This window comes from Miniopterus natalensis, chromosome 1 (genome assembly GCF_054644295.1).
Source record: "Miniopterus natalensis isolate mMinNat1 chromosome 1, mMinNat1.hap1, whole genome shotgun sequence".
NCBI classification, from domain to species: domain Eukaryota; kingdom Metazoa; phylum Chordata; class Mammalia; order Chiroptera; family Miniopteridae; genus Miniopterus; species Miniopterus natalensis.
The window spans coordinates 98644552-98660442 of NC_142081.1; the positions used below are offsets into that span (position 1 = coordinate 98644552).

Here is a 15891-nt window from a genome sequence, read left to right on the forward strand (position 1 = left end):
TAATTACTCAATATATAAGCAGTAACCATTTTATTATGAGTTAGGATAATTACCTGCAAAAAGTCCTCTTATAAAACTAATGCAATTTCTATACCAAATTTGTTGAAAGTTTTTTTTATCATAAAAGAGTGTTAAGTTTTACCAAATGCTTTTTTTATATATTGAAATGATATGATTTTTATCCTTCATTCTGTTAATTTATTCATGCATATTGAATCATAGAATGTTTTTTAATTAAAGAAATATCACAAAAGCAGTAATAAAGTCCACTTTAAAAAAAATAATTTGAGAGAGGAGAAATAGATGGAAGTTCACTATGATCAGAAGCTCCAGCACCAGGAGTAGAGGAGCCAAGTAGGCAGCAAAGAAACAGGCGATAGGAGCAATCTTATATTTAATGGTGACTGGGCGAGAGTACAGAAAAGTGCAGAAACCTGTGCCCCCACACCTCTATGTCCTCACCCTAAAAGGGGCTCACCATGCTCATCATACACCCAGCTCAAGTTGAAAGAGGAAACAAGGGAGAAGGAAATCATATGAGGCATAGCAAAAAAAAAAAGCTGCATTCACCAGCTGGTGAGAGAGAAAGAGATGTATGTTTGGAGAGGTATTATAGTTTTTTTGTTTTGTTTTTTTAATCCTCTCCCAAGGATATGTTTATTGATTTTACAGAGAGGAAGGGAGAGAGAGACAGAGAGAGCGAGAGAGAGAGAGTGAGAGAGAAAGAGAGAAAGAGAGAGAGAGAGAGAGAGAGAGAGAGAAACATTGATTGGTTGTCTCTCATACATGCCCCAACCAGGGACTGAACCTGAAACCTAGGTATGATCCCTGACCAAGAATCAAACTCATGACCTTTTGGTGTTCAGGACAATCCTCCAACCAACTACATCGGCCAGGGCTATAGTTTTTTTTTAAAAAAATTCTATGACTCAAAAAGAAAACCCAATCAGAAAACAGGCAAAGGCCTTGAATAGATATTTCTCCCAAGAAAGTATATAAATTGCTAAGAAGCACATGAAAAGATGTTCAACATCACTAATCATTAGGGAAATGCAAATCAAAACCACAATAAAATACTACTTCACATGCATTATGATGGCTACTATAAAAAAACACCAAGAAAATAAAGAGACTAAAAAGACAATGGGGAAAAAATCAGTGAAACTAAGAGCTTGTTCTTTGAAAAAATATCAAAATTGACAAATCTTTTGCTAGACTCACATACAAAAAAGAGAGGACTCAAATACATAAAATCAAAAATGAAAGAGAAGACTTTACAGCTGATGCCATAGAAATGCAAAGAATCATAAGAGACTACTATGAACAATTATAAGCCAACAAATTTTCAATCTAGAAGAAATGGATAAACTCATAGAAACATACAACCTACCAAGACTAAACCTTGGTATAGTCTTCAGAAATATAAAATCTGAACAGATCATTATACTAGTAAGGAGATTGAATCAGTAATCAAAAACCTCCCAACAAAAAAAAAAGTCCAGGATGAGACGGCTTTACTAGTGAATTCTACCAAACATTCAAAAAACAATATCAATCTTTCTCAAAGTTTTCCAAAAAGTAGAAGCAGGATGAATGCTTCTGAACTCATTTTATGAGGCCAGCATTACCCTGATATCAACATCAGACAAGGAAAACACATGAAAAGAAAATCACAGGTCAATATACATCCTGAATACAAATATAAAAATCCTCAACAAAATATTAGCAAACTCAATTTAACAATACATTAAAAGGATCATACACCATGATCAAGTGGAATTTATTCCAGGGATGAGAGGATAGTTCAACAGCCTGATATACCACATAAACAAAATGAGGATAAACAATCATATGATCACCTCAACAGATGCAGAAAAAGCATTTGACAAAGTTCAACATCCATTTATGATAAAAAAATCTCAACAAAGTGAGCATAAAGGAACATAATTCAACATAATAAAGGCCATATATGGCAAGCCCACAATTAACATCCTACTCAATGAAAAGTTGGAAGATTTTTCTCTAAGATCAGTAACAAGGCGAGGATGCCCATTCTCACTATTTTTATTCAACATAGTACTGGAAGTCCCAGCCAGCGCAATTAGGCAAGAAAAAGAAATAAAAAGTATCCAAACGAGTAAAGAAGAAGTAAAACTGTCACTATGTGCAAATGATATAATATTATATACAGAAAGCCCTAAACACTCAATCAAAAAACTGTTAGAATAAACAAATTCAATAAACTTGTAGGATACAAAATCAATATATAAAAATCTGTTGTATTTCTATAAACTACTAGTGAACCATCAGAAAGAGAAATTAAGAAAATAACCTCATTTACGACTGCATCAAAAAGAATAAAATACCTAGGAATAAATTTAAACAAGGAAGTGAAAGACGTGTATGCTGAAAACTATAGGACATTAATAAAAAAAATCAAAGAAGACACAAATAAATAGAAAGATATTCCATGCTCATGAATTGGAAGAATTAATATTAAAATGTCCAGACTAGCCCAGCCAGGCATGGCTCAGTGGTTGATCTCCTAGGATCCAGGAGATCGTGGTTTGATTCCCAGTCAGGGCACATGCAGGGTTTTGGGCTTGATCCTCAGTCAGGGGGTGTGGGAGGCAGCCAATAAATGAGGACTCATTCATCACTGATGTTTCTCTCTCTCTCTCTCTTCCCCCCCATTCTCTCTCTGAAATCAATAAAGATATATATTTTTAAAACAAGACTACCCAAAGCAATCTACAGGTTCAATGCAATCTCTATCAAAATTCCTACATCTTCTAGGGCAAGAGAAACAAAGGAAAAAATAAACATATGGGACTACATCAAACTAAAAAGCTTCTGCACAGCAAAAGAAAACAGCCTCAAAATACAAAGAAACCTCACCGTCTGGGAAAACATATTTGCCAAGGATGAATCTGATAAGGGGCTAATTTCCAAAGTGTACAAAGAACACATAGCACTCAGCAAGAGAAAGACAAACAACCCAATTAAGAAATGGGCAAAGGACTTAAATAGACACTTCTCCAAAGAAGACATACAGATGGCCAAGAGACACATGAGAAAATGCTTGACGTCGCTAATCATCAGAGAGATGCAAATTAAAACCACAATGAGGTATCACTTCACACCTGTCAGAATGGCTGCCATCAACATATCAACAAATGACTCCTGTTGGCGAGGGTGTGGAGAAAGGGGAACCCTAGCACACTGCTGGTGGGAATGCAGACTGGTGCAACCACTATGGAAAACAGTATGGAGGTTCCTCAAAAAATTAAAAATGGAGCTGCCGTTTGACCCAGTGATTCCACTCCTAGGAATGTATCCTAAGAATCCTGAAACATTCATCAGAAAGGATATATGTACCCCGATGTTTATAGCAGCACAATTTACAATAGTCAAGATCTGGAAACAGCACAAGTGCCCATCAGTAGATGAGTGGATAAAAAAGCTTTGGGACATTTACACCATGGAATACTACGCAGCTGTAAAGAAGAATCTCGTACCCTTTGGGATGGTATGGATGGACCTGGAGAATATTATGCTAAGTGAAATAAGCCAGGCAGTGAAAGACAAATATCACATGATCTCGTTTAAACGTGGAATCTAAAGAACTTAATAAACTGATGAACAGAATAGATTCAATGACATGGAAGCATGGATGAGACTGATGAATGTCAGAGGGATGGAGGAGGGCGGGTGGGGGGAGGGGGAGAGATTAACCAAAGAATTTATATGCGTATATACACAACCCAAGGACATGGACAATGGTGGGGAGAGGGACTGGGGAGGGGGAAGGAACAGGGTGGAATGGGTCACTGGGGAGAAAAAGGGACATCTATAATATTTTAAACAATAATAAAATAAAATAAAATAAATTCCAATGGCATTTTTCACAGAAATGAAACACAGAATCCTAAAATTTGTATGGAACCACAAAAGACCCTAAATAACCAAAGCAATCTGAGAAAGAACAAGCTGGAGGCATTACACTCCCTGATTTCAAACTATTTACAAAGCTATAGTAATTGAAACAGTATGGTATTAGCAGAAAAACAGACACACAGAATAATGGATCAGAGAGCCCAGAAATAACCCCACACATACACGGTCAATTAATTTATAACAAAAGAACCAAGATTATACAATGGAGAAAGGACAGTCTCTTCAATAAATGGTATTGGGAGAACTGGAGAGTCAAATGCAAAAGAATAAAACTGGACTACTCTCTTACACCATGCACAAAAATGAATTCAAAATGTATTAAAGACCTGAACATAAGTCATGAAACCACGAATCTCCCAGAAGAAACCATAGGCAGTAAGCTCCTTGACAATGGTCTTGGCAGTGACTTTTGAATTTGACACTACAAGCAAAACCAACAAAAACAAAAATAAACAATTGTAGCTAAGTCTAACTGAAAAGCTTCTGCACAACATAAAAAAAAATCAACAAAATGAGAGGCAACATACCAAATGGGAGAAAGTATTTTTAAATGATATATCTGATAAGGGGTTAATAACTAAAACATATAAAGAACTCATACAACTCAATAGCAAAAAGCCAAACACTCCAATTAAAAAACAGGCAGAAGACCTGAATAGACATTTTTACAAAGAGGACATACAGACGGCCAACAGGTACATGAAAAGCTGCCCGACATCACTAATCAGGAAAACGCAAATCAAAACCACAATGACATATCACCTCATATCTGTTAGAATGCCTATTAAAAGGCAAGAAATAGCATTGGCTGGTATGGGTCAGTGGTTAGATCTTTGGCTCTTGCACCTAAGGATCTCGGGTTTGATTCCTTGTCAAGGGCACGTAACTGGGACGTACATTTGATTCCTGCCCGGTTGGGGCTCATGCAGGAGGTAATCAATTGATGTCTCTCTCTCACATTGATGTCTCTCTCTCTCTCTCTCTGCCCATCACCTTCCGCTCTAAAAAATGAATGGAAAAAATATCCTCAGGTGAGGATTAACAAAAACAAACAAACAAACAAAAAGGCAAGAAATAAAGTGTTGATGAGGATGTAGAGAAAAGGGAACCCCTGTGCTTTGTTGGTGGGAATGTAAGCTGATGCATTCACTGTGGAAAACACTATAGAGGTTCCTAAAAAAATTAAAAATGGAACTGTCCTAGCAGGTTTTGCTCAGTGGTTAGAGCATGGGCCCTCAGAATGAATGGTCCCAGGGCTCAATTCCCATCAAGGACACATACCTTGGTTGCCGGCTTGATCCCTGGCCCCAGTTGGGCGCATGTGGGACGCAATCAATCGATGTGTCTTTATCACATCAATGTTTCTCTCCTCTCCCTTCCACTCTCTATGAAAAGCAATGGGAAAAATATCCTCGGATGTGAATTTACAACAACAAAAATAGAACTATCATATGATCCAGCAATTCTACTTCTGGGTTTTTATCCAAAGAAAATGAAAACATTAACTCAAAAAGATATATATGTCCCATGTTCACTGCATCATTTGCAACAGCCAAAATATGGAAACAGCCTAAGAGTCCAGATATGAATGAATGGATAAAGTAAATGTGGTGTATATATACACAATGGACTATATTATTCAGCCATAAAAAAAATGAAATCTTGCCATCTGTGACAACATAGATGGACCTTGAAGGCATTATGCTAAGTGAAATAAGTCAGAAAAACAGATACTGGATGACCTGATTTATACCTGTAATTTAAAAACAAACAAACAAAAAAACTAAGCTCATAGATACAGAGAACAGACTGGTGGTTGCCAGAGATGGTGGGTGGGAAAAGTAGGTGAACAGGGTCAAAAAACACAAACTTCATGAGGAAGTAATGTACAGCATGGTGATTATAGTTAATAATACTGCACTGCATATTTGAAAGTTGCTGAGAGAATATATCTTGCAAGGTCTCATCACAAGAAAAAAAGAGTAACTGCAAGGTGATGAATGTTAACTAGGTTATTGACCATTTCATATGATACAAATATCAAATCATTATTTGTATACCTAGAACTAATATAATGTCATATGTCAATTATATCTCAAAAAAGAAAATGACAAGCCTTAGTGAGGGCATGAAGAAATTAAACCCTTGTGCACTGTTAATGGGGTGTAAAATGGTGCAGCCACTGTGGGGAAAAGTATGGCAGAGGGGAAAGGGAGTATAAATGTAATACCAACGTGGAAAAAAAATCAATTGTGTTTCTACATAAAAGCAACAAAGATATTGAGATTTATAAAATTCTACTTATAGTAACAAACACTATGAAATATTTGTGGATAAATGAAGCTAAATATGTGCAAGACCAATTGTGAAAATTACAAAACACTGCTAAGAGTATATAAATAAATGAAATAAATAAAAGACAAATAAACGCAGAGTTATAACATGTTCACAGATCAGAAGACTCAATGTTAAGACATTAATTCTCCCCCAAATGATTTATAGATCAAAGCAATCCCAATCAAAACCCCAGCAGGCTTTTTAAAATAGGAAATTGGATTCTAAAATTTACCTAGAAATGCAAATGACCTAAAATAGCCAGAAAAACTTTGAAAAATAATACAGCTGAAGTAATTATACTACTGATTCCAAAAATTACAACAATGCTAAGGTAAAACAGTGTGTTATTCGACTAAGGATACACATATAGGTCAACAGAACAGAAAAGAGGGTCTATAAATAGATCTACATATACATAGCAAATTGATTTTCAACAAAGGTGCAAAGGTAATTCAATGAGGAAAAGCTAGCTTTTCAATAAATGGTGCTGGAACAATTGTTATCTATGTGCAAAATAATTTAAACTGGAACCTTAACTCTCCCAATATATTAAAAATTAACTCAATGTTTCCAGAAGTAGATTCCCTAAGATCCATGGTTATATTCCACATTTCAATACCACACTGCTTTAATTTAGGGGAAGAAGGCACTCTATACAAAATAATAATAAATATTAATATTATTTAAAAAATACTAAAAATTCACACAGACCATAAGCTTGAACTTAAGAGCTAAGACTAAAAAACTTCTAGAACAGAAAAAAGAAAAATATCATTGCAGTCTTGGAGTAGGCAAAAATTTCTTAAACAGCATACAAAAACATAAATCATAAGAGGAAAAAATTGGACTTCCTCAAAATTTTAGGCTTCTGCTCTTTCAAAGACACTGCTAAGAAATGAAAAGGCAAACCACAGAAAGGGAAAAATATCTGCAGAATGCATTTCTGATAAAAGAGCTGTAATCAGAATAAGATTCTTGTAATTCAAAAGACAGCTCAATTATAGTTAAAAAATATAAACAGACACTACACCAATAAGATATACAGATGGCAAATAAATACATGAAAAGATGTTCAATATTCTTAATCATTAAGCGAATGCAAATTAAAACCACCATAAATTATACCCACTAAAATAGTTAAACTTAAAAAGACTGACAATATCAAGTGTTGGTGAGGACATGGAACAAGTAGAACCCTTATCATTACTTGGGGGAATGCACGTTTGGAAACAGTTTTGCACTTTGTCATAAAGTTAAACATAGATGTATCATAGGACTCAGCAACAGTTCCTCTCTCAGGAATTTACCAAAGAAAAATGAAAATATACATTCATACAAAGGCTTATATACAAATGTTTATTATACCAGTGTAATTCATAATAGTAAAAAATGTAAACAACCCAAATGTCTATCAAAAATTGAATGGATAAGCAAGTTAGGTTTATTTATACAACAAAATACTATTCAGTAATGAAAAGGAATAAACAATATGGATAAATCTCAAAAGGATTACGCTAAGTGGAAGAACCCAAACACAAAAGACTACATATTGTATGATTTCATTTATATGAAATTCTAGAAAAGGCAAAACTATAATGATAGAAAGCAGATCAGTGTTTTTGCTAGGTGCTGGGGGTGGACAGAGGGGATCGACTGCAAAGGGGTACAAGGAAATTTTTGGGGTTAATTGAAATGTTCCTATCATAACTGTGGTGGTGGTTATACAACTATACACATTTATCAAAACACATCAAACTGAACACTTAAAAATAAATTTTATTTTATGTAAATAACCCCTCAGTAAAAGTGACTTTTAAAAATAATTTAAAGAAAAATTTAAAAAATATTAATCTATATCTAAGTTATATATGTATATGCAATCTTCCCTACATTGTAGAGTTACCCCTATATATTTCTCAGTAGTGTCTTGGAATTTAATAAACTTGATTTTGTAACTGCAGTTCAAAAATAATTCCACATACGACACAAAGAAACCACTACCAATTTGTAACAACATTTACCACTGGTGCAAACAGATGGAGCAGAGACACAGCACAGGGTAGCCCCTATTGTCTGAGAAAGCCAAACTGCATTAATGTCACCATTCAGCAAAGACCCACAATGTTGATAGCTTTGTGCTTTACACATTCCTCAGTCCACCATATGGGCTATTTTTCATTTGAAGCTGAAGAAGAAATCTTCTCTCTTGCAACTGATACAAGCTCTAACAGCAGCAGATAAAGCAAAACAGTACAACTACTGCTGCAGCTTTAGTCACAAGGAACACAAAGATGATTTACAGATACCTCACATTCAAGGATAAGGCTATATTCCACTTAAGTGGAGAGATGAACGGTCACAGTGTCCAACTGTGGGATGCTACCATCATTTTATAATAGAATATATAAGGGATTCACCAAAATTTCATGTCTTTTCAATATATCTGACCTATTTATTGCTATTTCTCCCTACTAGAATGATGACACTCCACAATGACAGGAATTTTTGTCTTTGCTGTTGTTCATAGCTATATCCCTACTACCTAAAACGGTGATTTTCAAGAGGTGTGCTGCAAGAATTTTTAAAACATGCAATACCTTACTATTTAGTCAGGGGCACTGACCTCTTTTCCCTTAGGTTGTCAAATTTAAAAAAATGACAACAGCCAACACAACAATAGCTGGCTGGTGTGAATGAATCAAAATTATGCCTTCTTTTTGGTCAGGTCAGAAAAAATATATCTTTTGGTGTGCTGCCTAATTTTAATAATTAGTTTATGTGTGTCATGAGATAAAAAGGGTTGAAATCGCTGACCTAGAACAATGCTCAGAATTGTAATTGCTCAATAAATAAATCTGTTAAATGAATAAATTATGCCTATGTAGATATTCAGTAAATATTTGTACAAATTTATGTCTATGTAGACATTGTTTACAGCCAAACAATGTAAGAACTGCCCCTTACATTTCTTTTCTTATATAATTTCTTTGGTTGGAAGTTAATAATTGTTTTGTTTCCTCCTTCATTTTGTTTCTAATACCAATTCAAGCATAAACTTTTTTTTTTTAAATATATCTTTATTGATTTCAGAGAGAGGGAAGGAGAGGGAGAGACAGATAGAAACATCAATGATGAGAGAGTCATTGATCGAGCCCGCAACCCGGGCATGTGCCCTGACCGGGAATCGAACCCTGATCACCTGGATCCTAGGTTGACGCTCAACTGCTGAGCCACGCCCGGCTGGGCTCAAGCATAAACTTTCAAAGAGGATGATTCTTATTTTCTCCTTTACGTATTTCTTCATTCCAAAAATTTCCCACAATGTGTGTATTTAGAATAAAGAATAAATGCATGTTTATAAAATTAGAGTTTTATAGAGGCCTATACCAAGTAATAATAGCATGCTTCAAGTTTTCTTTTGGCTATTTCTTTAAATCTATCCCTCTTCATGCTGTTTACCCTATATGGAAAACCATCCACACATTTCTCTATAAATCTAGCCTGTTTTCAACCCAATCTCCAAAATTAAGATTCCTTTATAATACTCATTAATCTCAATCTTTTGATCCACTTTGACTCCCAACAAAACCCTACTTTAGGGCAGGTAATATTAAGTACTTTTATTTCCCACTGTTATACAACATTCAATAAATGCTTATTTGTTGAACCTGATGGATTTCAGTGAGACTGAGGAAGCAAGAGGATACAAAAATTAATGTAAAACTATGAAGATAAAAATATTTGCATATTAAACTATATGCATAAAACCTACCAGAAGTGTTTGTCCTTGGGAAATGAAGAAATGACCTGATATAACTATGGTGAGAACAAGATACCCAGATTCTTCATTGGAGTCAAAAACCTTAAAAAAGAGAGAGAAATATGTATAAGACAATACATTTCTATAATACTAATAAACATAATACTGATAACCAAACTATCTTCTCACATTAATCTTCCTACCCTGAATGCTTCCTTTCCTCCCATTTAATCTGTAATCATTCCCTTAGAGTTTCAAGTTTATCCTTATATAAGGGCTAACATCTAGGCTTCTTAAAAATATAACTAAAACCAGTATTTTGAAACAAAAATAATACTAGATTGAGAATCAAGAGATATAGGGCCAGGTCCAACCACTTTTCAGTGATATTTTAATAAATCATTAATTATCTTGAACCTCAATTTCCTTTTTGTAAAATGGAGACAATACCTTACAGGGGTGTTGTGAGATTTCAGAGTCTATTTCTTCAGCCACACAATCCATACTTCATAACTCCTCAAAGCTGGATGCTTCCTTTAGATGGGCTTTAATTTGTCAATGTCACTCTTAAAATACAGTGCCCCAAACTGACCATAATACTCTTGATGTGGTCTAATTATCTCCCATTACTTACAGTAACATGGCCTATAATCACATTAAGCTTTTGAGAGGGTAGTCTCATTCAAGAGTGATCTTAGATCAATCAAACCTTCTGAAACTTCATCACCTCTGTTGGTAAATCATACTTTCACTTTCTTCATCTGAACCTAAATGTAAGACCTTGCATTTATCTCCGTTATATTTTTCCTTGTTAGATTTGGTCTACAGTTGTGGTGTAGTTGAGGCAAATAAATCAAAATGTCAAGGAGGACATGACTAATAGTTACGTAAGAGAGGGATTTAGGTCTTAAGTGACTACACTGCATAGGTGGCTTTAATGTCAATCATAAACATCCTTGTATAAATAACAATAAGAAATTATTGACTCACCTTAATGTTCAAAGCTCAAAATAATGAACACACATCTAACTCAATTTAAGTATATTTTTATAAGATTACTGCATCCTATTGACAAATAATGTTCCATCTTATAGTTTCATATGTGGGGTTTGGAGCTTTAATGCTGTATTTAAACTCAAGATCTCCTACTGAGTTTTCTCTAATCCTCTTTAAATTCCAAACTTAAAAATCAAATAACATTTTAGATGTCAAGGTGGGGTATGTTAAGCCCCGCACTGTTTCCCACCGTAGTTGTTATTCTGCCTCTTTTCCAGTATCAGAAACTCAGTTATTTGTACGACAGTATTCTCATCATAGTTCAAATAGATTATTTTACATGTTTCACAGCCACTTAAAACCAGAAGGATAGCTAGCTAGGTACTAGACAGAACATGATGAAAAAATTCTTTGGGAGGCAATATGTTAACATGACAGTTTAACATTTTTCTTTAGAATTGTAACATGTATCCCCAAAAGTGTCCAACACTTAATAAAGCTCAATGAATGATGACGTAGCAAACATATAATCACCACCCAGGTGAAGAAAAAGAACAATACCAGCCTTCCAGAAAGTACTCCAATCACTACCTGCATCCCACTCCTCCTAAGACAATCTCCCATCCTGACTTTTAACACTATAGTTCAGTTTTATTTATATGAATGGAATTGTACGCAAATAATTCTTTTATGTCTGGCTTCATCAATGTTGTTGCAAGTGCCTGAGTTTGTTCATTTTCATTACCGTAAAATACCATTTTATGACTATCCCACAATTTATTTTTGTCATTCTTTTGTTGATGAATATTGATTTCCAGTTTAGGTCTAACACTAACACTGCCATTATGAGCTTTTTTTAAACTTTATTTTCATTGTTGACACTATTACAGATGCCCCTAACCCCCCTCCCCCCTTTGCTCACCTCCACCCAGCTCCCACCCCTCCTTCCTTCTGGCTATCCCCACACTGTTGTCTGTATCTCTGTGTTATGCATATATGTTCTCCGGCTAATCTCTTCACCTTCTTTCATCCAGTCCCCACTACCACCCTCCCCCTCTGACAGCTGTCTTATATATGCCTCTTGTGGGGTAGAAACACTCATTATGGAAATGCCAAGTCTTCCTAAATTATTTTATAATTTTTTTCAAGCAATGGGTAATGACTTCCAGGAGAGTCCCAGCAGACTTCTCCCCAAACCCTCACACCTAATTGCCCATTCAACATCTCCACTTAGAGGTCTAACAGTCATCTCAAAATTAACAGCCCCTAACTTGAAGTCTGAACCTTCCTATTCATTCATCTGTTCATCCATTCAATATTTACAAAGTGGCATCTGTTGCTTGTCACCAGGAGTAAAAGTCCAAACACTTCTGCCCACTGCATTTTGGTACTGGAGTCACCATGGAAAACAACACAGTCAAGCACCAGATGGAAGAGCACTTTACACACATGGAGAAGCAGCAGTAAGTTAAGTATCAGTAGTAATGTCGGTTTTCCGGTAGCCATGGGGTCCCTCTTGGCAGCCATGCAGGGCAGTTGGCCTGCGCTCACCCCTCTCATGCAATAGCAGAAGAACTCCCCTCCCCCAGTATCAGGGGACAGATACAGCAATGGGGTTGGCCAGCTGCTATATGATGGTTATGCAGAACAAAGGAGCACAGGCTGTGAGGACTCATCTCTTGGTAAAAAAGCATTCCAGGCCCATGGCCCATTCTTACAAGTCTGAGACGGGGTCAAAAGACTGCATGCACAGCTCTCTTTCTACACAAAGCATGTAAGACAGTTGTAGGCATCTGGCTCCCAGTTTCCCATCTTGAAATACAGTAATTCTATCCTCCCATTTCCTTAGGCCAAAACTGTGGGATCATTCTTGAACCCTCTCCTTTTCTCATACCCATATGCAATCCATCAGCAAATCCTTCATGTCAACCTTCAAAATATTCAAAATCTAACCATTTCTCACAGGTCTGATCTGAGTTATCATCATCTCTAGTTAGATTATTATAATAACCTACTAACTGGATTTCCCATTTCTGTTCTTGTTCCCCCTTTCCAACACATTTTATTTTTAATACAGTAGGCAGAGTAATCCTTTGAAAACCTAAGTCATATATTCATTTCCAGCTCACAGCCCTGCAGTAGCTTTGCATCTCATTCAGACTTATGCAAGGTGCTCCACAGTCTAGCCCTCCAATGCCTCTCTGCCCCAGCCACACTGCCCTCCTTGCTGCTTCTTGAACATACTAGGCCCATTCATGATGACAAACCTTGGGGCTTTTGCAATTGCTGTTCTATCTGAAATTATCTTCTAGATCCATATGACTTGATGACTTGCTCCATCTTCTTCAGGTCTTTTCCTTTTTTTTTTTTTTTTTTAATCTTCACCAGAGAATATTTTTTCCATTGCTTTTTTTAGAAAGAGGAAGGAAGGAGGGGAGAGGGAGAGAAACATTATGTGAGACAGAGACACACATCAATTGGTTGCCTCCCACACATGCCCCAACGGGGACAGGGAACCTACAACCGAGGTCCATGCCCTTGGCTGGGATCAAACCCAGGAACCTTCAGTCCGTGGGCCGACACTAACCACTGAGCAAACTGGCTAGGGCTTCAAGTCTTTTCTTAAATGTCATCTTTTCAGGTAACACCTTTCCTGACCATCCTATTGAAAACTGCCACCAATTTCCCTGGTTACCCAAGCCAGATCACTCCTATTGCCTTCTCCAGCTTTGTTGATCTCCACAGATGTTTTTTCCATCTTATCACTTTTGTTACTCTATATTTATTTATTTAGCTCTCTGACTGTCTTCTTTAAAAGATAATTGATAAACAGGATTATAAACAATACTCAATCCAAAAAAATGCAGAATAAGAATTAAAAGGGAACAAAGAACAGTTGGGAAAAACATAGAACAAAAAGCAAGATTACAGACTCACATCCAACCCTACTGATGATCACCTTAAAGGTAAATGGCTTAAAGTGCATTTCTTGTAGAAAATATATACAGGGTGGAATAAAAGCAGGTTTACAGTTGTTCATACAGAAAACAATACAATAATTAATAAATAATAATACAAGAATAAAGTCTGTTTTTCACATACTTACGACAATAAACCTACTTTTGCTCCACCCTGTAGTGTGGCTTACATTTTTATCCTAGTGCCAGATAAGATAAAAATATAAGATGCACCCAGCCAGCCTGGCTCAGTGGTTGAGCATTGACCTATGAACCAGGAGGTCACGGTTTAATTCCCGATCAGGGCACGTTCCCAGGTTTTGGGCTCAATCCACTAAGGGGCATGCAGGAAGCAGCCAATCAATGACTTTCTCTCATCATTGATGTTTTGTTTTTTCTTTAATCTTTATTGCTGAAAGTATCACAGATGTCCCCCTACCCCCCCCCCCCCCCATTGATCTCCACCACCCTGCATCCACCCCACTCCTAGGTCTTCCCCATACTATTGTCTATATCCCTGGGTTATGGATTTATGCATGTAAGTTCTTTGATTAATCTCTCCCCACCCACTCCCCCACCACCAACTTCCCTCTGAGGTTCCTCAGTCTGTTCCCTGCTTCTATGTCTCTGGATCTATTTTGTTCATCAGTTTATTTTATTCATCACATTCCACATATGAGTGAGATCATGTGATACTTGTCTTTCTCTGACTGGCTTATTTCACTTAGCATAATATTCTCCTGTTCCCTCCATGCTGTCCCAAAGGGTAAGAGATCCTTCACTTTTACAGCTGCATAGTATTCCATGGTGTAAATCTGCCAGTTTTTTAATCCACTCATCTACTGATGGGCACTTGGGCTGTTTCCAGATCTTAGCTATTGTAAATTGCACTGCTATGAATATAGGGGTGCATAAGTTCTTTCTGATTGGTGTTTCAGGATTCTCTGGATATATTCCAAGAAGTGGGATCACTGGGTCAAATGTCAGTTCCATATTTAATTTTTTGAGGAAATCCCATACTATTTTCTATAGTGGCTGAACTAATCTGCATTCCCACCAGCAGTGTACTAGGGTTCCCTTTTCTCCACATTCTCGCCAGCACTTGTCATTTGTTGATTTATTGATGGTAGCCATTATGACAGGTGTGAGGTGATATCTCATTGTCATTTCAATTTGCATCTCTCTGATGATTAGTGACTTTGAGCACTTTTTCATACATCTCTTAGCCATCTGTATGTTCTCTTTGGAGAAGTGTCTATTTAGGTCATTTGCCCATTTTTAAATTGGGTTGTCTGTCTTCCTTTTGTTAAGTTGTATGAGTTCCTTATGTATTTTGGATATTAACCCTTTCTCAGATGTATCATTGGCAAATATGTTCTCCCATACAGTGGGTTTTCTTTTCATTTTGTTGATGGTTTCTTTTTCTGTGCAGAAGCTTTTTATTTTGATGTAGTCCCATTTGTTTATTTACTCCTTTGTTTCCCTTGCCCTAGGAGATGTATTGGCAAACATATTGCTATGAGAGATGTCTGAGATTTTGCTGCCTATAGTTTCTTCTAGAATTTTTATGGTTTTATGACTTATACTTAAGTCTTTTACCCAGTTTTGGTTTATTCTTGTGTATGATGTGTTAGTGTTCTAGTTTCATTTTTTTGCATGTGCCTGTCCAATTTTCCCGAGCACCATTTATTGAAGACACTGTCTTTATCCATTGTATGTTCTAGCCTCTTTTGTCAAATATTAATTAAGCGTAATGGCTTGGGTCGATTTCTGAGTTCTCTGTTCAGTTTCATTTAACTATATATCTGTTCTTGTGCCAGTGCCAGACTGTTCTGATTACAGGGGCTTTGTAGTGTAACTTGATATCTGGTACTGTGATCCCTC

At 36.3% G+C, this 15891-nt stretch overlaps 1 protein-coding gene across 3 annotated transcripts in view; it reads right to left on the reverse strand.

The window, feature by feature from the left end:
* The window catches only part of REC114 (REC114 meiotic recombination protein), a 130786-nt gene that overhangs the window by 76266 nt on the left and 38629 nt on the right, over positions 1-15891 (reverse strand). For all 3 annotated transcript variants that reach the window (XM_087824434.1, XM_016201609.2, XM_087824427.1), the window contains exon 2: positions 10067-10156. In XM_087824434.1, the coding sequence (XP_087680560.1) occupies positions 10067-10156 (90 nt within the window). The remainder of the gene's footprint in view (positions 1-10066; positions 10157-15891) is intronic.